We start from the raw sequence: 25,850 nt of genomic DNA, 5'->3' as shown, positions 1-25,850 counted from the left end.
AAACCTTGCTTATTTGGCTTGTGTAAGCCTTTGAGTTTGACATGCTTGCTGTAGAGCAGTGTTTCCAAACTTCTCTCATGATGAGAATCACCTGGTGGAGTTGTTAAACTACATATTCCTGAATCCCAACTAAGAAGTGCTAAACTAGAATTTTGGGAACATATAGGTAAAATTGTACACTTAACTAGTGCTTTCAGACAGTAGTATCAGGACTATCAAAGTCTCTACAGGAACTTTTAAACTTTGTATTTTCACTTCATGACCATCTAACAAGAGTAATGATGACCATATTCAATGGTATTGCCACATGCTTTCAGAGCCCATTTTAGATTTTATGTTGATGATTGTATAAGCACCAAGCAGGATGACTGTAATTGATTTGGCATATTTGAGACAAGAGGTGAGATGGTGAGTCATCACACCTTACACAGACATTTAGGATTAAAACTTCAAAATGACTTGAAATGTAGCAGCAGCCAGAACTGCATGAGGATTTAGTTTTGGAAAAGCAACATCACCCACCATGTTAAGTTAATGTAACTATTTTGAATATTACTGGCATTTACAATACTACTTTCATTTAATTCCCAAATTCACTTGTGTTCTGTACAGACATCAGAACTATAAGAAGCTTGTTCTTTGTCATCATACACAGTTAAGTAACATTAAAATAGATAATTTAAGCAACTGTTGAGAGTCCAATGAATTTTTCCCTTCAAAGATGGTCTGTGTGTTATTCTGGATTCAGAAATATTTGCTGGGGAGAAGGATTGATCACCTGATGCCCTCCTTCCTTCTCATCTTGCTTTCTACCTTGTGAGTGGACTCTGAGGAAGGGAGTGGACAGAGGGGATTGGGGCATCGTTCACTGAAACCATACAGGGACCTGTATTCTTTTCTTTGTATGCATTTGGTTATGGGGATATTTCAGAGATTAATTGGGATAGAAACAAGTAAAAAACCAAATACATAAATAAATAAGAAAATAAATAAATAACAGAAACAGAAATAGAACCTCACAAAAAACTATCTAAGGTAAAACAAAAAAGAAGGCACAGTAGTCATAGATCCCAGTATGCTGACCCTGTGTAGTCATGGAGCCCAGTATGGTGATCCTGTGTAGTCATGGAGCCCATTATGGTGACTCTGTAAGACAGGGAGCCCAGTATGGTGGTGACTCTGTGAGTCATGGAGCCCAGTATGGTGACTCTGTGAGTCACGGAGCACAGTATGGTGACTCTGTATAGTTATGGAGTATGCTCCATGGTATGGTGACCCTGTTTAGTCATGCAGCCCAGTATGGTGACTCTGGATTTCTGTGAGAATGGAGCACTTCTGTCTGTTTTCAGTGTTTGGAAGCTCTGTCTTCAAATGACCCTATTGCTGTCACTAAGAAGTTAGGCAAGAGGGAAAGGGATCTTCTTGTTCCCTCCAATTCTTACATGGACTTGAAATTTGACCCCATACCTCAAGACTCATTTCTCCCAACCTCACCTGATTGTAAAAGGCCTCAGGGAGGGCAATGCAATATTTCATGGGGACCACAGCAAGCCCCCTTTTCTTCCAATAATTATTCTTGTTAAATTCCTCAGCATCCCTTTTCCTAGCATAAAATGAAGATTTCTCCAGACACTCTTTCCAGCATCTTCGCAAGGGCTCTGGATTAAATGTCTGCTTATAGGCTGTTTTGCTAATTTTCTTAGCCATGTTTATTTCTCTAACCTGAAAGACAAGAAAAAAGCATTTTAAGCATACATGCTATTCCATTTGTGAAACATGTGTTTTTTGTTATATACCTAACATGAAGAAAGTCTTTCTAAAAAAAGAAACAATTATTTAAATGGATATAAATATGTAAGTACAAATGTAAACATATAAACATAATGACAACAATAATGATAATAACAATAGAAACTACTGTTGAACACATCATATCTTCCAGGCTGCAGACTAAGTATATGATCTCAACAACTTTACAATAATACTGAGAAATAGTAGGTGTATTATGAGTCCTATGACAAGTTTCGTTACTGGTAAGACAAATTTCTTCTGACTCAAAATTCTTTTACTTCTACACAATGTTTTTTTATTCTTAACTGTTCTCATGGTAGCTCCTCAAAATCTGAACTATGGTAGGATGTTTGCACAAATGGCTGTAATGATGCCAATCTCCCTAGTCATGACCTTGAGTGGTTTCGCATGGACTATGGGACTGGCCATATGACTAGCTTTGGACACCACCACAACACATATGTAATCCAGGCAGAGACTTGAAAAGTGCTTGCATCATGTTCTTACTTCTGGAAAATCTATGAACTAGAATGAGACTGGACTCAGTGAATATTTAATCCACTACGTTTTGATTGACTTGCTGCACAGTAAAAGCTTACTATTGATACATAGACTATCTACTTTAATTGAATCTTACAAGCTAATGTAGTGTTGTCTGTAGGTGCTCAATATTCACTGAGTGGCCAGATTAAGATGATCTCTGAATGCATAATAATCTTGCCACTCAGTGTATATCCTTGAAATACTATTTTCATGTCTATCTCAGTTTCCTTTCCTTCTGGAACCCCTATTATTCGAATATTATTTTGTTTTGTGTTGTCCCAAAGCTCCCGTAGGCTCTTCTCCTGCTTTTTAATTTTTTTTTTTTTTTCTAGAAGCTGCTCTAATTGGGTATTTTTTTTTTCCATCTTGTCTTCTAGCTCACTGATGCGGTCCTCTGCTTCATCTAGTCTTCTCTTGATGCTTTCTATTGAGTTCTTCATGGTAGCGATGTCATTTTTCATTTCTTCTTGGTTCTTCTTCAATTCCTCTTGGTTCTTCTTCAGTTCCTCATGGTTCTTCCTCATTTCTTCTTGGTTATTGTCAAATTTCTCTTCCATTCTTTTTAGCCATCCTATGATCATTACTCTGAATTCTTGCTCTGGTAGGTTGCTTGCCTCTAACTCGTTTACTTCTTTTTCTGGTGATGCCTGCTTTTCTTTCATGTGCGGGCTATTTCTTTGTCTCCCCATGGTCTCTCTTTTCAGGATGTCTGGTTATGTGGTGTTCCTTCTCCTTTCCTTGGGTGATCGAAGAACTCCCTTGAATCCACTGTTTGCGCCGATTGGGGTGTCACAGCTGTTAGTTGGTCTCCTCTGCTAGGGGTTTTCCAGGCCTCAGAGAAGATCCTCCTTTCCTGGTAAGATGGCGCAGCCTTCCCTCTGAACCCGTAGCACAGGGCGAGGTCTCTGCCGCCACAGTGCTGGTTCCTTGGTCAGGAAATCCTGTCCAGTGGACCCTTCCTTACCATCCTTTAGAGTTCTGCTGCCCCTTAGGTGCCAATCAATATTCCCCAAGCAACTTAGATGCTGCTTTTATCTGTTCTGGGACCAGGGTCAGAACAAGTCTATCTGTTCGGTCGCCATCTTGTCCTCTCTCAGTGTATATCCTATATAATAAAAGGCTAATATGCAAATTGCCCCCTTGACCAGGAGTTCGACCAGCAGGCAGGCCCGCCAATCGCCCATGTCCCCTCCCCCACTGGTCAGGGTGGCCAGACCCCACCCATGCACGAGTTCATGCACAGGGCCTCAGAGATCATAATAATCTGACCATTCAGGGTATATTTGAACCATTGATGGCAGAGTTTTGTATGCGGATTCTGACTTATTACCTACCTCTTCAGGGAGTAATTTACATTGATATGCCACAGCAGTTGTATAAGCTTCAACTACCACTGAAACCTGGGGAAAGCCAAATCCTCGAAAGGCAGTGTTGGATGGCAAGTTTGTTTTGCAAGGCCTACCCCGGCACCGGTAGTTAGGAACATGATACGCATTTTCAGATTTCAGCACGACGAAATCTATCACCTGAATGAAAACAAAACGGAACTTCACATCTATCCATCTTTCAAAATCAGTTATCCAAATTCTATCTCTGACACAAACCCTTCACAGTATTTTGTCTAATTTATATAAGAAATATCCATGCAAATAAAGTGCAGCACATACAAATCAACAGGTAACCTATGGGAAGGGCATGGTTCTTATTTACCAACTCAGACTCATCAGGGGTGCATCCACCATTGATATAATATTCAACGTCGACAGCTTTGATCACACCGTTGTTCATGAATCCAACCTGCAAAGTCACATGGCAAAACCATTTTCTCAGCAGTTCGTTACAACCAGATCCTGCTGTACACAAACACATCCGATCACACAAGACAGTCCATACCCAGCTTATGAACATGATTTGATGTGACAGTCATCGGAGGAACATCCCAGGGGGACCATGGGATCCCAATAGAAAGTTTTGATTGGTTTTGGGTAGCATCCAAATAACCCTTGCAGTCGGTATGGAGTTTAGTAGTTGTTTTATGACTGATTGGTTGTCCCTGGACAATATTTTCAGCAGTCTCCTACAATTTTTGCTCTCACTCACTTTGTATTTTCCGAGGAGTGGGTGGCGGCCAGCAGTTATCAGCATGTCATCACCACGTTCTAGAACAAACCGGATTGGGCGGCCAGTTCTGTAGGAAGTGACTCTGTTAATACGCTGGGTGCTTCATAAAGGTGTAGAAACTTGGAGCTGGTGAAAGGGGACTGGAAATAACCTAACTTAGTGGTTTTCTATGGGGGTAGCAACATACCTTAAACAACATTTTGAAAATTTGTGGGGATATTAATATGTAACAAACAAACAAATACAAACACAAAAACCCCTATTAATGTTATCCTGATTTAGTCATGTCTGAGAATTTTGATGTTGAAATAATACATTATTTAGTTAGGTTACTTTATTTTTATTTCTCTTTTCTTTTTTTCTTTTTTTTTTTTTTGTATGACATTAAGGCACTGTATGAGGATTTTGCAACTGTGTGAATTAGTAGGTTATATTATGATGATGTTCATGTTGGATATTAAAAGGGGCATTAAAACACGTGCCAAAGGGGAATGCTGAGAATGAAAGGATTGAGAACCAATCAATACTCCGATGAGTTCTGTCCCACCTTGCATTCAGACTCCCCATCATAAAGTGCCCGTGGGGGACCCCACTGGCTCCCGAGGGGACGCTCCCCGGGCCCGCCCCTCTGCTCACAGGACAGACTTTGCTATGTTTGGAAAGTGCCAGTGAGCTGTGATGTTCACAGTGTTTCTTTCCGCAGCGATAATCTGTGATAAGTTACGTTTGTCCTGAACATACTTAGTGAACTCTGGTGCGTAAGAGTTTCACAAAAAGTCACGGCTATTCCCGCTCTTACTGTGTCGGGTTCTTCCATCAGGATGATGTGGAGGTTAAGTGAACATTCCCAGGCGGCAGCCGACCCTGCTGTGTTTCATCACAGAATGTGTCCCTTGTAAGGTTGGGACTTTGACCTGCCCACCATTCAACCACGTTAGTTTGATTTATGTTAACTATTTATTTATTTAGTGATTTTAAAATTCTTACCTGAGGATATTTTCCCATTGATTTTTTTTTTTTTTTTTTGAGAGAGAGAGAGAGGAAGAGAGAAGGAAAGACAGAGAGAAATATTGATGTGAGAGAAGCACATCGATCAGTTGCCTCCTGCACATGCCAGAACCATGGCCTGGGGCCAGGGAAGAGCCTGCAACCAAGGTACATGCCCTTGATCAGAACTGAACCCAGGACCCTTCAGTCTGCAGGCTGACACTCTATCCCCTGAGCCAAATTGGTTAGGGCAAAATGTTTGTTTTAAATTTTTAAAATAACCCTAACCAGTTCGGTTCAGTGGATAGAGCATCAGCCTGCAGACACAAAGGTCCCAGGTTTCATTCCGGTCAAGGGCACGTATATTAGCTGCAGGCACATACCCAGTAAGGAGGTGTACAGGAGGCAACTGATGGATGTTGAGAGTTTCTCTCTCATCGATGTTTCTAGCTCTCTATCCTTCTCCCTTCCTCTCTGTAAAAAATGAATAAAATATATTTAAAAAATAAAACAAACATTTTAAAGATTGAAAGTCAATGCAGTTCATGAAGAAGTAATATATAGTTATGTCTGGGCACCAGTCAACATCTATAGCCACTGCATTTATTCCGCACAACTATCTAGTGAACCAGGTAGATATTACTTTCTCCATTTTCCCGGGGAGGACACTGAGGCGCCTTGCCTACGGTGACCCTGACGGTTGGAGAATAGGTAGATCAGTGCCCCTTTACCCTCATGCTAACCACAGGGGAAGTGACAGCATGTGACCAATGGAATGAACCCCAGGGTGGGCGCAGGGCTGGAAGGACATGGGGGCACCTGTCCCGCTAGGACTTCTGACATAGTAGCTGGCACTGTGACTCTTACTTGATGGCGGCCACAGCACTGACAGCTCCCAGCAGGGCGGGCTTGGTTACTTTCCCCCCAAATGCTCCTCCAGCTCTTTTCATGTTGCAGGCGACTCTATTCTCTGGGATGTTAAGTGCTGCAGCCACAAATTCCTGCAAGAGATAAGCTCGCAAAGTCACAAAGTCCATTTTAATAGGCTATTTCCTCATCCATGTTCTTCCCCTCTGCATAGTAAAAGACAGTCAGTACAGTATTTAGAGAACTTTGAAAGCCTCATCACAACCCAATTTTAGAAGATTTTAAGTATCCCCAAAGAAACCTCATATCTATTAAGCAGCCACTTCTGAGCTCCCCCTAACCTCAACTCCCTCTTAATGCCCCACCACTAGGCAACTACTAATCTGCTTTCCATCTCTACAGATTTGCCTGTTTAGAACATTTCATATATGTGGAATAATACAATGGTGGCCTTTTGTGACTGGCTTCTTTTGCTTAACATTGTTTCCAAGGTTCATCCATGTACCAGTACTCCATTTTTTTTAAATTTCACCCAAGGATGTGCTTTTATATTGATTTTAGAGAAAGAGAGAGAGAAAAATTGATGAGATAGAGAAAAACATAGATCAGGTGCCTCCCATATGTGCCAAAACCGGAATTGAACTGGCAATCTTTTTAGTATACAGAATAATGCTCTAACCAACTGCCCTCTCCTGCCAGCCCGATCACCCCCAACTGCTCCCCTCTGCTGGTCTGGTTGTCCTTCATTGCCCTTCCTACCAGCCTGGTTGCCGCCAACTGTGCCCCCTGCCAGCTGGTCACCCCTCACTGCCCCCCTCTGCCAACCTGGTCACCCCACACAGCCTGCTGCTCAGTCATTTGGTTGTCCCTCCCTCATGATCCCCCTGCTGGCTTCGTTGACTCACTCAGCCTGATCAGTTGTCCGTTTGGTTGTTTCTGATGTGATGGCTCTGGCTCTTTATATATATATAGAAATTCCCCTGTGCCTAGCACTGTTCTAGGACCTACAACTCCTCATTTCAGAAGATGGGAATGTCGGGGATTTTCTTTGCTTGCTTGGGGGTGGGGTGTGGGCAGGTACAATGCTTTATAACTCAGCCACTAGAGCAGGACTGGCATTCACACACTACTGTGCTGGGCTGAAATGCCTTGGACATGCAACCATGTACATGTGCAACACAAGATGCAAAAACATGTATAGAGAGAGAACCAACACTCATCCACCACAAAAAAAATTTAAATGCACATGTACTACTAATTCAGATAGAGAAGCAATGCAATAGATCCATAGAAGGAACTGTAATTACTATGATTAAATTTTACACCATCAATTGCCTTAAGGGAAAGAGGAACTTTGCCTTATATTTTAGAAGGGAGAAAACATTTCTGATCTCCTTAAAAGGTCTGCCCATGTAGGGAAATATTTGCCCACTTCCTCCATTACGGACGGTAGCCAGCATCAAGTGTGCAGGGAATTTGAGATGGAGAGTGGGAACAATCAAAGCTCCTCTAAAGAGGAATGCCTGGTGTATGGGCCTCACACCACAGTCATCTGGAGCCTCAATTTCAAAAAATATCCGGTTACCTGCACCTGGAGGGGAAACTGTGTTCCCACGTGTAACACCATTTCCTTATCTTCTTCTTTTGGGATAGCCAGGATGGTTTGTGTTTCCAGGTAAAAATGTTCCTGCCCTTCCACGTGCATCTCACCTGTGAAGCATGAACACAGGACAATGTTTGACTGAAAGTTCCACACTGGAGGCTCTCAGTGGGGTTTGGTTTATCAAGGGCAAGTTGCTTCGGTTTATGGAGAACTGGACTTTATGTCATTTGGCTAAACCACTTTTCCTCATTGATCTTCACTGTGCCCAGCCAGCTGGGTGACCATGGCTAATTCAGTCCCCTTCTCTTGGGCTCGGTTTCCTCATCTGTCTAGTGCAGTGGTTCTCAACCTTTCTAATGCCGCAACCCTTTAATAGTTGCTCATGTGGTGGTGACCCCCAAATGTAAAATTATTTTTGTTGCTACTTCATAACTGTAATTTTGCTACTGTTAATGAATCGTAACGTAAATATCCGTGTTTTCCGATGGTCTTAGGTTCTACAGCAGCAGTTCTCAACCCACAGGGACACAAAGGTTTAAAATGGTAGAACTAGATCTAGCTGGTTTGGCTAGTGGATAGAATGTCGGTCGGCCTGTGGACATAAAGGTCCCAGATTTGATTCTAATCAAGCGCACATGCCCAAGTTGAGGGCTTGATCCCCAGTAGCGGGTATGCAAGAGGCAGCTAATGAATGAGTCTCTCTTATCATTGATTTTTTTTTTCTCTCTCTCCCTTCCTCTCTGAAATCAATAAAAATATATGAAAAAATAAATAAATAAGTATGTAAATATATAATAATAAAAGTGTACTATGCTAATTAGACTGGACATCCTTCTGGATAAAGCAGGGGCTGCTGCCTTGGCCCTCGGAGCCCCTTGCATGAATTTCATGCATGGGGCCTCTAATAAATAAATAAATAAAATGACAGACTTATTCCCACCAGTTTTACAGCCTGTTCTTACTGGTTTGTCTGAGATTTTTGGCTTGGTTAAGACATTCTTAAAATTTTGTAGGCTCTGCCAAGAGAGGCATTTGGCTCTAGTTTAAAACTTACTTTAAAACTTGCCGAAACCGGTTTGGCTCAATGGATAGAGCGTCGGCTTGGGGACTGAAGGGACCCGGGTTCGATTCCGGTCAAGGGCATGTACCTTGGTTGCGGGCATATCCCCGGTAGGGGGTGTGCAAGAGGCAGCTGTTCAATGACTCTCTCTCATCGATGTTTCTAGCTCTCTACCTCTCTCCCTTCCTCTCTGTACAAAATCAATAAAATATATTAAAAAAAAAAAAAAAAAAAACTAGCCAAAAGATTCCTATATAGTTAAAATAAGTGAATTGCTTTTCCAGGAGTCAAAGAATTTTTTGAAATTATTTTTTGGGACAATAGAAAAAAACTCTCCCAAAAAACTCTTTCCCAAAACCCTTGTTTTTAGCATACCATATACTGACTTTAATCTAAATTCAAACAACGACATCATTTTTTACAATATGCTAGGTTTTGTTCTCAGGCATATCAAATTACAGAGAATGAATTAATTTAATCACCATACCAATCCTTTGAGGCAGGTATTATTAGGAAACAGATATGAAAAAGGTAAGTAAGCTGTCCAAGGCTACACAGACTGGAGATAACAGAGGCGGGATTCAAGCCCAGGCAATCTGACTCCCGGATCCACACTCTAACTACACCATTTCTCTATGTTGGCATTCTCTGTAATTCTTAGTCATTTCTGCCCAAATTTCAAATTCCCTTCATATTTCAAATTTTCCATTTGTGCTAAAATTTTGAACTCCCATAATGGCCAAAATCCTAGATGACAAAGAGCTAGCACCTTGTGACTCTGTTGCTCTTAGGGTGAATGTAAAAATGAAAAGAAAATATATTACTGTGATTAAGAGAAAGGGCCTTTGGGTCATCTAGTCAAGAGCTCCAGTCCTGGCTGTATTATAAATTGAATATGAGATCTCAGTCAAGTACATAACTTTCCTAAGTCTCAGTTTCTTCACCTGTGAAATGGAGCTACCGATATATGTTCCTTCTCAGAATTGATCTGCTTGAATATTAAATAGTAAGCACTAAATACATAGGAGCTTAAAATAGGTTTCATAATACTCATTTCTCAGGGATTTTATTTTTGTCATTAAATAATACATGTAATATGCTCAGCATGGTGGTGCTATAGTTTGTGTTTATCTGGATTCAAAGAAACAAAGGATAGGGCTGTTAAGGCAAAGATAACACTTTTTACTAGGGAAATTATATGCCTGGGGTAACTATGCACCATACTAGAAATTCATGATCAGTTCACCATGTGAGTTACTTTTGGTTACATTAGTTATGGCGCCCCCTTTTGGACCACAATCGTGTGCTTAAAAACATCATTCATAATAGTCCCAAGTTGAAACCAACAGAACTGTCCATGAACAGTAGAAAAGAAATATAAGTTGTGGAATATTTATACAATAGAATGCTCTTGAACAATGAAATAGAAGTACTGATTTATGCACCAACACGGGTGAATCTCCCACACATAATGTTGATGAAAATAAGTAAACACAGAAGAAGTTACACTCTAGTTTCCATTCATATGAAGTGCAAAACTGGTAAACTCATCTACAGTGACCCCAGTTAGAATAAGACCTTTCAGGAGGTTGCTGACCTAGAGGTGGGGGCACAGGGGGTGGGGGAAGACAAGGAAGCTTTCTGGGGAGCTGGAAATGTTTTATATCTCCATGTGGGTAGTATTCACACAGACTGCTGCCTATGAACAACTTCATCAGACTAAAATTATTTGTGCATTTTACTTATTTTAAAGACATTTTTATTGATTTCAGAGAGGAAGTCAGAGGGAGAGAGGAATAGAAACATCAGTGATGAGAGAATCATTGAAGGGCTGCCTCCTGCACACCCTACACTGGGGATTGAGCCTGCAACTGGGGCATGTGCTCTGACTGGGAACTGAACCATAACCTCCTGGTTCATAGGTCGACGCTCAACCACTGAGCAACACCACCCGGGCTTTATTTGTGCATTTTAATTGCGGTTTAAGTATCCCATTAGGGTTGAGAAGCTCTGCCTTAGAATTTCAATATTCCTCAAACCAATGGGATGATTTAGTCTTTATCTTCAGAAGCTTCACTTTTCTGGCCAAGACCACTTACCTTCAATGATTTGATCCACATGTTTAAAGGCTTGCTCTACATCTCCTTGCTCAATCTTCCTCTCCTCAGAAAGAAATGAATTGTGCTCTAGGGCTTGCTGCAGGGGAAAAAGAAACAACAACAACAAAAAATAAGATTCTTGTTTTTATTTATTTATTTGTTCACATTCTAGTAAGCCATTCAAACATCAGTAGAATCCAATGCTCCTATTCTATCAGATCTTCACACACCAAGACAAGCTGAGCAATTTGGAGAGTCACAGAAATTGGGTTACAATGGATCACAGGCATTGGTGATTACTTAGTTCTGTTCAGCTCTGGGAGGAAGAGCAGGGAGTGCGGTGAGAGGGTGGGGGGGGTGGGGAGGACAAGGATATGTAAAACACAATCCTCTGGTTTGCTGAAGGTAGCAGTTTGGTGTTAGGGGCCAACTTTGTCTGGGGGCAGATAATAGTCAAAGAGAGGCCAAGAGGAGGAGCCTGCTGGGTTGAGGCTGCTCAGGGATGGCCTGTGTAGGTGACGTCAGTTGCTGAATTGGATAGGATTAGGACAGTCAGAGAAGAGGCTGAAAGTCATTTGAAGTCAAGAGCAACTCATAAAGTTACAGAGGTAAAAACCCAGCTGAGGGGCCAAAATGAGAACAAGGCTAGATTGGCAGTGGAGTTTTCTATCAAGAAGCAGTTGAGCCCTGGTCAGTGTGGCTCAGATGGTTGAGTGTCCAGTGTCCAGTGCACTGGTAGGTTCTGGTTTAATTCCCCGTCAGAGCAAATGCTGGGTTGCAGGCTTAATCTCCAGTAGGGAGCATGTAGGAGGCAGCTAATAGATGTTTCTCTCTCTCTGCCTTCATCTCTCTCTAAAACCAATAAAAACATATTTCTTTAAAAAAAAAAAAAAAAATGAAGCAGTTCTGTCATGGCCAGGTAGCTCAGTTGGTTAGAGCATTGGTTTCGGGTTCGATCCCCATGCAGGGCACATACAAGAATCAACCAATGAATGCATAAATAAGTGCAACAACAAATCAATGTCTCTTTGTTAGTTCCCTCTCTCTCTCCCTTCCTCTTTCTAAAAATAAACAAATAGATAGATAAATAACAGTTGGATGAGCTTGAGAGATGGAGTGAGGGGGATTATGAAAGATCTTGAGTTTTATACTAAGAACCTTATCTATAATAAGAAGACATTGTGTTTTTATTGTTGTTATTTGTTTGTTTTTGTAAAGAAAAGTGATCTGGTGAACTATGTGGCTTAGAAAATGAACATGGTAGGTATACATTTTGAGATAAGATTGTTATTGTAGTAAATCTGACAATAAGGTGATGCGGACTGGGCTGGAGGGTGGGAAGGGGTGTAAGTGAAAATAGAAAAAAGGAGCACATTTAAGAGGCATTTAAAAGATAACTGGAAAATACTTGAACTTGGCATCGGTTTGGAAAAGCAGGGGAGAATCAAAGAGGATGATGAAAACTGTACCTACTAGGCCAGGCTTCATATTGCTTACGCATCTATCCCTCCATCACACACATTTGTTGAGTACCTACTATGGGTGTAGTGCTTGGATGGGCAACAGGGAAATAAGCGTCAGGAACCATGTTCTTGACCTCATTAATAACCACAATTTTAAAAAAATCACAGCTAATACGTGTTCAAAGCACTCATGTCCCAGGTGCTTTTTTAAAGCACTTTATTTGGATTCTCTCACTTAAACTTCATGATGACCTTTTGATGTAGGAACTTTCATAGTTCCCATTTCACAGATGCATTAAGGAACTTGTCAAAACTTTCATTTAACAGCCTGTTAAATGGCAGAGTCAGAATCTGAATCGGAGTACTCTATCTCCAGAACTTGTCTTAAAGTAGGAAGTAGGCACAGAGATCGAGAAGACCCACGCTGTCACTCTGTCAATGGTAACCTGCCTCAGAGTGTCATAGTGCTCTGCACTTTCTCACGGACTCATCTTTTATGTAAAGCTGTAAGGACCTTCCTTTGATGTTGCTTATCTATATCCTTAAGGCAGGCATTGGCAAGAGGCTATTTGAGGAGTCGTGGACAAAGGAAGGAACTGAGCTCCAGGCAGGAGAATTCTCAGTATCATGCCTCAACTTGGAGAGGACACTGAATAAGGCATAGATGAAGCTCAAGTTATACTATTTTGTGACTGTAAGGGTTGGATTCTGCCAAAAGTACTTCACCCTAGTCACTCTTGAAGATACCTCTATTGTGATAATCCGAGGTTCTATGTCTTCATAAGCAATCTTCACTTTCTTAGCGGCCTCTTTCGCATGGGCGTAGGTATCAGCAGCCACAGTACAGACGATCTGACCCACGCAAATAACCTGCAGAAAAGTCACATGTTGGATGTGATTAGTTGAAACACAGAATCACTAAAAAGGATTTACTCTTCCCAAATTCTTACATTTACCTCCTGGGTTCTTGTGAACACAAGAATGGTTACTTCCTGCCTATGAGAATACATTTAAAACAGTGGCTTGAATGGGACTTAGGGGCTTCAGAATTGGACACAGAACTTGATTATGTCTGGCCTAGGATTGTCTTCAGCTGCAATCCTCACTGTTCCGAAATCACTCACGGGGATCTAGCCATCCTGAAATTTCTGAAGTCTGTTGGTTATTTTTATGGCCGATACTTTTATTGCTTCTGGGATTTCTTTAAAATTTTTTTTTTTTTTTTTAGAAATCTTCCTTGGTAGTGCTTATGGTTTTTATGAGCATCTCAAAAGAGTCCCCAATTCAAAATGAGGTGGAGTTCTTGGTTCTCTAAAAGTCTTTGTGACATGGCATTTTTCAACAAAGTATTTGAATCCTAAGCCACATACAAATCACACACCTTGTTCTGTGCATACAAAACCTCTCCATTATAGTTATTATCTCCGGGAACATCCTCTGCTGTTATCACATCAACAACACCGGGAAGTGCCAGGGCTTCTGAAACATCAATTTCTCTAGGAGAGAACACGTAAAAGTACACATTAAAGTTGCAGGTGTAAGTGCAGGGTACACTATACTAGTACATGACTCTGCCAACACTGGGAAAAAGTGCAATGGACTTCATAACTACATCATGGGCAATTCTCTGCGTTGGTATTCTGACTCTTGGCCATACATTTTTTCATAACTATTCTTTAAAAATGAATGATTCCCATCCAGAAGAGGAAATACTTTTAATTGACTTACATATACAGTAGGTTCTCAGTTTAAGTATAAAGTTCTTAATGCATTTTAGTAACTTTTATAAGGACAGCTTTTGTTTCCTTACATGATCTTTGCATGAGCTCTGGTGCTGGTAACTACTGCCAGAAAGAGTTCTTGGGCGACCGGGGATATGTCATCAACATACACGGCTTCTCCAGTGGCATGTTTAATGGCTGACTGGTGCATCATGGGGTGGCCGACTGGATCTTGAGGAGGTTGGTGGGGATTCACACACTGTTCATGAAAAAAGCCCGTTATTTTATTGCCAGACATTCTCATGCCCTAACAATTGGGTCTGTTATATTTGGATTACTTACAAGAAAAACTATGGGCAACTGGATATCTCTAGCTATGAGTCAGAGTTAATAAATATCCATTGAGTATTATGGTAAGGAATATATTCTTGGTTATAGGCTCTAACCGCCTCCTCAGACATCCCCTCACAACCCCAAGATGACATTGTTCCTACCTCAAGGATTCTACAACCTTGTTGAGAAATCAGAACACATACATTAAAATAATGTGATCAATTTCATAGCGTAATAGAGAACAACATACACAGCTAATATGGTACAAGGAAAACTCACAGTTTCCTGGGAGAGTCAGGGTGGCTAGTATAAAGGAGGGAAGACTTTCTAGAAGCAGTAAATGTTGAGTGAGGTTTTAAAAAAAAGGACCAACAGTGGCTAAGAAAAGAAGGACATTTTAAGTAAAACAGCTGGAAATAGTGAAGAGGAGAGATTCAAAATCAAATTCCTTGTATAGTCTTGAGTAAAAACAAAACCAAAAACCCTAAACCAAGCAAATTGTGTGTGGGTGACAATGGGTTACATCAGCTGGTTTCAGTAGACTTTTATCTTTACATGTAACACAAAATATGGCTATTGAAAAGGGGGAAATACATGATGTGTAATGCGTACATCTGAGTGAATAAACCTATTAGAAAGCAGAGACCCTACCCACCAACCTGGAACATCTGAAGTCCTCGGGGTGTTCCTATGGGGAAATTGTCTACAGCACTCATGAAATTTTCTGGGATATCAGGAAACTTCTGGGGATCCTAAAAAGAAGATTATTTGACATTTAATTTTACAATCTGAGTGACTAGCTTGGAAAAACATGTGGAAATATTTCAGATATTAGATGCCAGTTCTGCGGGGAGAGCCCTGAACTTCAAGTTCCCTAGGCTGGTAGTAGTTATTTGAAGAAAAACTACATCTACTTTTGTGCACAGAAAAGTGAATGCTATTTCTAGGAAGTGAAGAATTCCCTCATGACCAGGTCTCCTTTTTGAATGAGTGGAAGTATGTACATACTTCTAAATGGATCTGTGCTGTCAAATCCAAGCCAACCCCCTGACATAACTGAGGGAGTAGGAAAGATGACTTGTGAGTTATCTACAAGATGTCCAATTACGGACTGTTCATGCTAGTGAAGAAACTAGAATTAAACTAAACTCCCCAGAACAAGGCAATGGTTACACAAATTATGGGATATCCATGAGATACAATATTATATAGTCATTAAAAATAATTTTGTAGAAGTATGCTTATTGACATTGAAAAATGCTCATGTAACACAATTAAGTGAAAAAAATGTGTAGAGTATGATCCTATTTTTTCAATTTAAAAATATTTTAAAAATGTATTCATATGTTAATTGTAGGATTACTGGATTAGAGTTGATTTTTTAAAATTTACTTCTTTGCATTTTGAATTCTTCTATAATGATAGAATATATGACATAATAAAATGTAACATTTTAGAGAATATATGATAATATGTAAGAGATATAAAATAAAATGTATATTTAATAAGTTATATATATAATATATTAGATATAAACAGATTACATATTAATATACTGAAGATATTATGTAACACACTAGAGGCCTGGTGCACAAAATTCAAGATGGGTACGGTCCCTAGGCCCTGTGTGCAATTTTCCCCAGCTGCTGGCAGCTGGCCCCACTCCCCTCACTGTGCAACATGCTTGTTCCCCTTTTGTCATCAGCTTATTGGAGCCTGCTGACAGGAGGTGGTGGTGGAGGTGGGTGGGTGGGTGGCCGGGGGACCAAGAGGTCAGCCATTTCTGCCCACTTGCTGGCTCTGCCCATACTGTAGGTTGTCCTTTGTGTTTGGGGAAACTGGGTGAGGCCTTGGCCTGGCATCACTCATATCCCCCACCACCAACCCCGGTACCCTGTTTGTCATCGGGTGATCAGAGCCTGCCAGCCAGCCAGCAGAAAGAACCGAGAGGTGGTCAGTGCATCTCACAGTGACTGGTTGAGTGGTCTTTCTTGTGGTTCCCACGTTAGGGTCAATTTGTATACTATCCTTTTATTATATAGGATAATAGGTTATATAATAAAACATTATAGAATATATTATAATAATACTAATAATAAGTAGTGTTAATAACATAATAATAAAAGGGCTAGCTGAACTAAGAAAGTAAAATTCTCAGGCACAAAAAAAATGTGGGTATAGCAATTTATACTACCATTTTTAAGTCAGTAAATGAGTTATTAAGAGGACACTCGGTTATGGGCCATATTTTGAGAAACAGCTATGAAAGTCATTTTAAACTAGGCTAGAAAAGAAAAAAATAATTAATAAAAAATTAGACAATCTAAATGTCTAAAAATAAGGAATAGACCAAATAGTGGTATATCTTTCCATAAACATGACATACAAACTTATGTCATAATGTCACTGAAAAATATTTAATGACATTGAGAGATGTTTATATTATAAATTGAAATAAGCAACGAGTTCTATGTGACATTTATACATACACATCTATAAAGAAGGTCTTAGAAGGATATATACCAAAATATTAATAGTGGCTAGCTATGGTGATATGATTACAAATAAATTTTTCCTCCTTTCTGGCTTATTCACATTTTCTAAATATTAAAGTTGGGCTATTAAAATTTTTTTTCCTTAAAATAAAGAAAGATGTTATGATTTACTTACTGAAGGTTTTTTGGTGACTGAAGGTCAACTAGCATGCATGTTAATACTAGTTATGCAAATTACAGGGCAAATAGAATAAGATTGTCCCCTTCTCAGCCCAATAGTGAAGGAGAAGAGAAGGAGAGGAACAAAGAAGGGTGAGGAGGGCCCCAAACTCAGTACCCTTGATGGATATCGAAAGCAGGCAGGGAAAGCTCTTTCATGTGCAGACTCCCACTCAGAATGTCAAGGGACCCAGAGACTCAGAAAGGTCGTTTACCATTTTATTCAGTCCTCGCCTCACTTTGAGGTAGAATTTGAAGAGTAAGCTGATGATGAGGGTTCGCTTATATTCTACCATGCCACCCTCAGCTCCTGGCGGAATGTAAATCTCATCCAGGACCAGCCGGCACGCATCGCTCAGCATTTGGTCATCCCATTGCCTAGTAGGAAAGAATGCAAACATTTCACAAAAGAGGCACTAAACTGATAGAACAAGGGAAGATGGAGAGCAATCTGTATCCATCTTTGAAATCAACACAAAATGCCCTTAAATATTGCATCTGCTTTATTTAGAATATGATGCAGTGAGAGAAACATCAATGTGAGGGAGAAACATCAATCTATTGCCTCCTGAATGTGCCCTGACTGGGGATCAAACCCATAACCTAGGTATGTACCCTGACGGGGAATTGAGCCACAACCTTTTGGTGTATGGGATGAGGCTTCAACCAACCACGCCACCAGTCAGAGTGTGATGGGAATTGTTAAGATCTACTCTCTTAACAACTTTTAAATATATAATACAGTATTATTAACTACTAGAGGCCTAGTGCATGAATTCGTGGGGTCCCTTGGCCTGGCCTGTGGGATCAGGCTGAAACCGGCTCTCCGACTTCCCCTGAGGGATCCCAGATTGTGAGAGGGTGCAGGCCAGGCTGAGGGACCCCAGGGGTGCATGATAGGGACCAGGGAGGGACTTGGGAGGTTGGCCAGCTGGGTAGGAACTGTAGGAGGGCTCTAGGGTATGTCCGGCCCATCTCACTCAGTCCCAATCCTCTAGACCCCAGCAGCAAGCCAACCTACCAGTCAGAGCGTCTGCTTCTTGGTGGTCAGCGCATGTCATAGAGAACAGTTCAGCGATCTTAGTATATCATTAGCATATTACGCTTTGATTAGTTGAACGGACGACCAGACGACTAGACACTTAGCATATTAGGCTTTTATTATATAGGATAGGCACTATGCTATACACTAAATACCCATAAATTATTCATGTTATAGCTGGGAGTTTGTACTTTTAACCCCCTTCTTCCATTTGTGCCCTTCTTTCCCTCCCTGACCCCACCAGGTGCAACCACCCATCTGTTCTCTGTATTGAGAGTGATGAAAGGAAGGACATTTAACCTTTTGGAATATTTCATCTTCTTTATGTGGTTTAAAGAAATTTTTAGGTATCTTAGGACATAGCATTAGAAATGTTTACTTACTTTCTAGGTTAATTAAGAGTGAAAATTTTCAGGTTATGCTTACTTTTATTAATTTGTGCAGTAATCTTATTACAGACATTACTGTACCTTGAAATATGTTGGTTTGGGGTGGCTTTTATTTTCTTTATCTTTTGTTTGCAGCAATTAAAAAAATTAAATGAATATATAGCTATATTTTATAATCAGAAAAAAAATCTCTAAGTGCTATTTTCATTAAAATATTAAAATAGGAAGGCCTGGGTTCTATGCTCCAGACATACTGTGACCTACCTCCCGATGAGCTGCTTGCAGGTTTGGTTTGCAGAGACCACAGTGGGGCCAACACGCCCATAGAATATTTTAAGGTCCTTGATTGTGTCTGTGCCATCTTCAAACTTCACACTCATCCCAGCATTGACAATGGCGAAGGCATTCTCCTGGCGTTGGGCGAGCCGCAGGCCTGACACAAAGTGCCACTGGAGGGATAAAGACACATATGAAATACCTTACTCAATGAAGAGAAAATAAATAAACACACTCAGAAAGGTTCGTGCTTGTCTCTACTGTGTGACAAACAGGGCACTTAGGTGATTATTAATAATAAAAAGGACCCTGGGAATGGACTGGAATTCTCTGTTATTAACTGTAGTGCTGACGGCATGTGAGCACTGGCCGGTGTGTTTTACATATGTTAATATTTGATCCTCACAGTAACTGTACTCATTTCCAATTTACTGATGAGGAAATAGAGGTTCAGTAACTTACACAAGGTCACACAGTAAGTGGCAGAGCTGAGGTTCAAACCTAAGCCGTCTGGCTACAGAATCTATGCTGATCTACTTTCAAATCCACTCTTGACTTCGGGAAAATGACTAAAACTGGGTCTTAATTTTCTATGAAATGAGAAGGTTGGGTTTGATCAGAAAGGGCCTCAAGGATGAGGGGGAGAATCAAGAGGTGGAGTCCCTTGCTCTGAGAGATACTTAATGAAAGAGTTTATCTTGATCTTTAATGAAAGAATTTACGTTGCTTGAAAGTCTTCTGTGGTGGTTGCCTGCTAGAACATGCACAAACTCGCTAATGAAGCAATAGATATGGGGCTCGAGCTCCCATCCAGTCTTATTTTATTGGGCTTCTCCAGCTGCCATTCACCCCAACTGAATGACCAGTCCCTTCTCTCCACTGACCTATGCTTTCCTTTCCTTTTGGAAGGCAGCTATGCTCACCACTATACCACCAATGTGTCCTTTTGAACAACGCTAGGGAAGGGAAGTTAGGCCTAAGAGAAAAGCAAATGAAATGGTCATTGAGAATCTGGCCCTTCCTGAACATAGCCAATCATCTCCCTGCAGCTGCTGGTTGGAAAAAGAGATGGCACCAGCCCGGGGAGTATGTCTGTGGCTCCTGAACAGGGCTCAGGATGAGCAGTGTGTCCCTGGGTGGGCAGCGGGTCAGGAGTCCTTACCTGTATAGAGTGGGGAATGTAAACAGATGACACAATCTCTTCTGACTTCAGGTCCGCTTCAGGCAATCTCTCAAGGAAATGGCCGTCTAAAGGAATCTGCCGTTCTCCTTCTAGCAGAGAAATGACCTTGATTAGAATGCACGTGTCCAGTTGGAGAATACCCAGCCTGGGGCAGAGGTGATGTATCCGGTGAAAAGAGGGAGTGCAGGCTGGAGGTCAGACGATGTGGGGTCTAGCTCCAGGTACCAGGCTGTGTCACCTTAGGCAAGTCGCAGATCGTCTGGGGCTTCTGGCTCCTCATCATCGGAATGAAAGGTTGGGCCAGATAAGCTGGAAAGACTATCCGGAAACAACCCAGTTCCACAAGTGGGAAATGGGTAGAATGGATTTCACGTGTGGGAAACCTGAGGTCGGGAGAGGTTAGATGACCTGTCCAAAGTGCTTAAGGCAGGACTAGTGACAAGGTGGGGTGCCTAAGATATAGCTTCTTTTCTTTAAGCAGTTTGCCCTGCTTTCTTATTTGATCCACCATATTTTTTAAATGTGATTTTAACCAAAGAAAGGGTTACAACAGTAGTTCTATGAATAATATGCATTGCTTTTATTTCCTTAACTACAATCTTTTCCTTTGGCAAGGAGGAAACTGGCTGTGAATAAAGAGAGAAGTAATGCATCATGTGCCCATGAAGTTGATTTCGTTTAAAATGAAAAGTCCTAGAAGAAAAATTCCACCTTCAGGAAACTCTGAAATTGAATATGCCATAAAACTTGAGATGTACCTCAGACATTTTTTGATAACTGCTTTTGGACTGTGCATGAATGTGACCAAACAGCTGAGAAAAATTACATGGTGCAGTAACTTATCTATGAGATATAGAATATCTAAAGAACAGGATAATTGATCACAGCTTCATCCTTATGTCTGAGGGAATGTAGCTATCACCTATACATATCTGGTAAGTCAAAGTTGGATATGCTTGGGTTCCCACGTCATAGTTCATGAAAGGTGCTACTTGACAGTGATAATTATAAAAGAAAATGCTTAAACGTTGGTCTCTTACCTTTAGATATCAGATTGATGGTAGCATTTCCTGCTGCTAAAATTGGATTTAGGTCAGAAAAATTCGGCCTGCTCACCACATGTCCTCCTAAAGTCTAAATAAATAAAGGTGGCATTATTTATTTATGTTTTTTAGTAACACTTAGCTATTTAACAGGTAAGCAATTATCTATGCAGGGATCTTGTGTTAGCTTTTAACTTCCTTCTTTGCTTCATGGAAAGATCTGGCAGAGCCCTGGGGCAGTGAAGTAGATTCGGGCAACATATGGGGCAAGATTCCCACCCCTGACTCCACTCAAACTCATTGCCTGAGAAAATAATCCTTTCCCATGTGTTACCAGCAGAAAGCTCTCTTTGGGAACTGACCCTAGAGTGAGCGTCTGTAACACAGGGGAAGGTGGAGACTGCAGCCTGAGGAAACGCTAGAGACCCGGGAAATGGAACTCATTTTCTAAATGTTTGCGGTGCTGCTGTGCAATAGAATTCTCCCCTCTTGCCCAAACCGTCACTAATGAGGACCTCTGAAGGGAGCTAAGAAGGCAAGATGATGAGAGGAAGCCATGGTCCAGAAAAAGGGATAGAATATGCCTACAGTGAAAACATATGGTGGATTTTGAGAATCAACAGAAATGGAGTCAGAGACAACTGGGAAAAATGTGCTCTTCTCCCAGCCCCACTGAAGTACTCACCATGTGCGGCACATGTGTCAAACACAAGGCCCGAGAGCCAAATCCAGCCCTCCAGGCCTTGCAATGTGACCCGCACCGCGCTGTCATCACTGCACTCCGCTGTCAGTTTATGACATTGTCAGTTTATGACTGTTCAGTAAACCATTCGGCCTGCGATTTAGGCTGGATTTTAGATTTTAGCCCCTTCTCTGATTGAGTTCGACACCCCTAAATTGTGCGGAATGGGTAGTGGTTTGAATCAATTTTCTTTTAAATCTTAGATAATAAGGAAACCTCGGAAGCTAGATAACTGGGAGATGTCTAAGAATTGACATTTGGGATACACATGTTTGGAAACTGACCTCATTGCAAAGCTCCAAGAGGAGAACCATCCATAAAAGAGTATTTCAGGAAGGCAGGCCCTTGTTTACTAAACCTTGTATAAGACACCTTCCTCAGACTGTCAGAACCAGGCAGGATCTTAGAGACAGTCCATTGGGTTGAACCTTAGTGTTTTTTTTTTTTGTTTGTTTGTGTTTTTAAATATATTTTATTGATTTTTACAGAGATGAAGGGAGAGAGCCAGAAAGCCAGAATCGTCGATGAGAGAGAAACATCGACCAGCCGCCTCCTGCACATCCCCCACCGGGGATGTGCCCGCAGCCAACGTACATGCCCTTGACTGGAATCGAACCCTGTACCTTTCAGTCCGCAGACCGACACTCTACCACTGAGCCAAACCGGTTTCGGCTGAACCTTAGTTTTAATTTTTAATTTCAGAGAGGAAGTGAGAGGGGGAAAGGGTTAGAAACATCAATGATGAGAAAAAATCATTGATCAGCTGCCTTCTACATGCCTCCTTCGGGTGGATTAAGCCCGAAACCCGGACAAGTGCTCTGACCAGGAATTGAACTGTGACCTCCTGGTTCATAGGTTGGCGCTCAACCACGGAGCAACACTGGACAGGCTTAATTTTTCCAATGGAGAAACAGTGGCTTACAGTGTTTTCTCTAGGATCTTGCCACTCATAGGTGATAGGCTAAGATTAGAATTTGGACACCTTCAGATTCCAGGAGCATAATCTTGTTATATAATATGCTGCTTCTCACTTTGGGCACACACACACACACACACACACACACACACACACACATACTCATGTTGCGGAGAATTATTAAACACTGACTTGTGGGATTTCCTCTTCAGAGTGATGTTTGCTCAACTGACCAGACTATATGGCTGTCTGTAACTATGGCTCACTTACTATGACACTAGAGAACTTACCGCCATACTCCTGATCTGGACTCCGGCAAGCGTCCTCAGATGCGTCAGGAGGGCACGGTAGGTTTTAGTCTTCTCCTTTGGTTGATCCGAAACAATAAAATGTAAGGCATCCTTCAGCTGGGCAAGGCTGTAGCCCGCGCCGATGGTCACCCCTGAAAGTAAACCACTGGGATGAAACCTTTAAGTAATAAGACACCTGGGCTGCATGGAAGCCACCTTTCAAATAGATCTTCTCTTTTCACATGAACTTAGAATGAATCAACCAAGATTAAGATTACTTCTGGCAATGTGCATTATTCCCAAATGCTAGGTACCAAATTCTTTTCTCTCAGTCCTATACACAGTCATATATGCCACATATGCTAATATATGTCCATCACAGATATTTGAAATTTATTAGTTTATTTCCAATTTAGAGTTTTCCTGAATGTATTGATCAAATATAAAACTTGCAGCCAAGACTTTATAAGATTTTTAAAAGCTCAGTGAACCCATGTGGGGATTGAGCTGCACATTTGCGTGGTCCACTGGTCTTCCTTCCACAGCCATCACTTCCTACTGTTCCCTTGTCAGAATGAGAATAGACACCATCTGTGCCTCGGGCCAGCTCCATGCAGGTGAGCCCACAGGGGATGCTTTGAGTAGGATGCCATCCAGTTTAGATATTCTTAAGGGGGCAATACTGCCCCTAGGGGGTGAAAAAAAAAAACTTTCTTTTTATGTATAAAGCTCTGATCTACATCTATACTAATAAAATTAGACCGGGAGACCTTCCGGATGTCCTTCTGGAAAAAGGTGAAAAGAATTAATGGGCAGACTGACTTCAGATTAGCAGGTCAGAGGAGAAGCAGTCAATTTTCCTTTTGATTGATGTTTACTCACTGGAAAGCACCCTAGTTTACGTAGCAGTTTTAGCCTCTATAACGTGTCCTCCATTCAGATGCTGAGTTTTGGTAGTGGACGGTGGGATATGTTTCTCAGACAGCCTTATTTGGTGCCATGTAGAAGGAGTACTTGACGAAGAGTAAGAAGAGATGGGATTTAGTCTTGACTTAACCAAGTGATAGCTGTGCAAAGTTGGGAAGTTATTTCAGCCTTTAACTCTACAAATCCTTTAGGATAACAGAGATGCCAAGGCTACCTGCTCTGTATACCTCCCAGGGTTGTTGTGAAGATAAAGAGAAATGAGATATGAAAGCACTTCCTAAATTTTGAAAAGAACGTGAAATAACTTGGAAATTTTGTAGTCTAGGTTTTGTGTGTGTGTGTGTGTGTGTGTGTGTGTGTGTGTGGGTGTGGGTGTGGGTGTAGATGAGCCTTAAATTTGTGAGTCAGGAAGTAATGTCTAGCGGGCTCAGTTGGTTAGAGCATTGTCCCGTGCAACAATAGGTTGTGGTTTCAAATCCTAGTCAGGGCACATAGCTGAGTTTTGGATTAGATCCCCTGTCTGGGCATGTGTTCCACCCACCCCCCTCTCTCTCTCCCTCTCTCTCTCATAAATCAAAACATCATGGTTTGATTTGCATGCTCAGATTGCAGGCTCGATCTCCAGTAGGGGCATGCAGGAGGCAGCTAATTAATGATCCAGTCTGATTGATGTTTCTATATCTCCCTCTCCCTTTCTCTCTCTGAAATCAATAAAAACATATAAGAATGTTTAAAACATAAAATAAAAACATAACCTCGGGTGAAGGAAAAAAAGAAAAGAAGGATGTCTAGCAAGATGCTTTCCTACCTAGAGGCCAGCCAATGTCTTAAGTCTTCTTATTCAGTCAGCCTTCCCGTACCTGGCTGAACTACGTGGCATCTTCCTGCCCTTATGGCTCCTATGACAATGCAGTCCTCAGTGACACAGCTCAGTGGAGTGCGTTAGCTTGATAAAGCTCACAAATACACAAAGTACATGCTCAATAAACATTTCTGAATGAATCAATGAGGTCAGCAGAAATCCTAGGAAGTGCTCAAATCAGCCCATTGTATATAATGAACAGTCCGCCAACAGCCAATCATTACATCTTATTTGAAAAAAGAAGGTGCATACCGTTGTCTGTGCTGTCCACAAAATACAGTTCTGGAAGCCCAATTGGAGATATGAAAACTGGATGGAACTCATCTTTGAATTTAATGCCGGGTCCTTAAGGAGGAAAGCATTTAAAGCAATTAGGAAGGGAAATCAATGGGTGCTACTAGATGTTGCTTACAGATAAAACAAGAGGGAAAATGGTGACAAAAATGACATTTGCAAAAGAAAGCAACAAGACATTTTAAAGGCAGAGGCATCCTTTAGTAAAGATGAATTGCATTTAGGAGGAGTTTAAAGAGACACGGGTGTTTGGGTTACCTAGAGAACATACTTCAAAACACCCACCCACTGTGGTGTTCCCCATGACAAGGGGGGCCTTGGGGTAATTGGCTTTCAGCTCCAGGAGGTCGTTGAGGGTCACAGCGGTCATCCAGGTGGTCCTTTCCCCTTGAAACGTCAGCCTTCTCTTGTTTGGATCTTCCGCCATCCTCTGCAGAGAAGCATAGCCCACAGACTCTTAGGTGAGGCTGCCTGGCTGCATGCCGTGAGGATATACACTGCTCTGGGTGTCCAAATGGCCCACTGGCCAATTTTAACTTTCTGATGAGATGTAACTTCTAGGGAACAGGAAAGGATGGCTTTGT

The 25,850-nt window shown here is 41.4% G+C and overlaps 1 protein-coding gene across 1 annotated transcript in view; it reads right to left on the bottom strand.

The window, feature by feature from the left end:
• LOC311627050 (aldehyde oxidase 4-like) overlaps positions 1 to 25,850 on the bottom strand; it is a gene marked incomplete at its 5' end in the record, with an annotated part of 55,845 nt that overhangs the window by 13,235 nt on the left and 16,760 nt on the right. Inside the window, 18 exons of the mRNA XM_084893177.1 lie at positions 1,495 to 1,722; positions 3,669 to 3,860; positions 4,045 to 4,131; positions 4,435 to 4,522; positions 6,310 to 6,443; positions 7,895 to 8,019; positions 11,072 to 11,168; positions 13,282 to 13,404; positions 13,916 to 14,030; positions 14,345 to 14,514; positions 15,248 to 15,340; positions 17,518 to 17,680; positions 18,998 to 19,182; positions 20,172 to 20,281; positions 21,233 to 21,326; positions 23,184 to 23,335; positions 25,225 to 25,317; positions 25,552 to 25,696. Coding sequence (XP_084749303.1) covers positions 1,495 to 1,722; positions 3,669 to 3,860; positions 4,045 to 4,131; positions 4,435 to 4,522; positions 6,310 to 6,443; positions 7,895 to 8,019; positions 11,072 to 11,168; positions 13,282 to 13,404; positions 13,916 to 14,030; positions 14,345 to 14,514; positions 15,248 to 15,340; positions 17,518 to 17,680; positions 18,998 to 19,182; positions 20,172 to 20,281; positions 21,233 to 21,326; positions 23,184 to 23,335; positions 25,225 to 25,317; positions 25,552 to 25,696 — 2,394 coding nt within the window. The remainder of the gene's footprint in view (positions 1 to 1,494; positions 1,723 to 3,668; positions 3,861 to 4,044; positions 4,132 to 4,434; positions 4,523 to 6,309; positions 6,444 to 7,894; positions 8,020 to 11,071; positions 11,169 to 13,281; positions 13,405 to 13,915; positions 14,031 to 14,344; positions 14,515 to 15,247; positions 15,341 to 17,517; positions 17,681 to 18,997; positions 19,183 to 20,171; positions 20,282 to 21,232; positions 21,327 to 23,183; positions 23,336 to 25,224; positions 25,318 to 25,551; positions 25,697 to 25,850) is intronic.

Source organism: Pipistrellus hanaki, assembly GCF_964339955.1.
Source record: "Pipistrellus hanaki genome assembly, chromosome: 8".
Taxonomy (NCBI): domain Eukaryota; kingdom Metazoa; phylum Chordata; class Mammalia; order Chiroptera; family Vespertilionidae; genus Pipistrellus; species Pipistrellus hanaki.
This window is presented reverse-complemented; position numbering and strand designations above follow the sequence as displayed.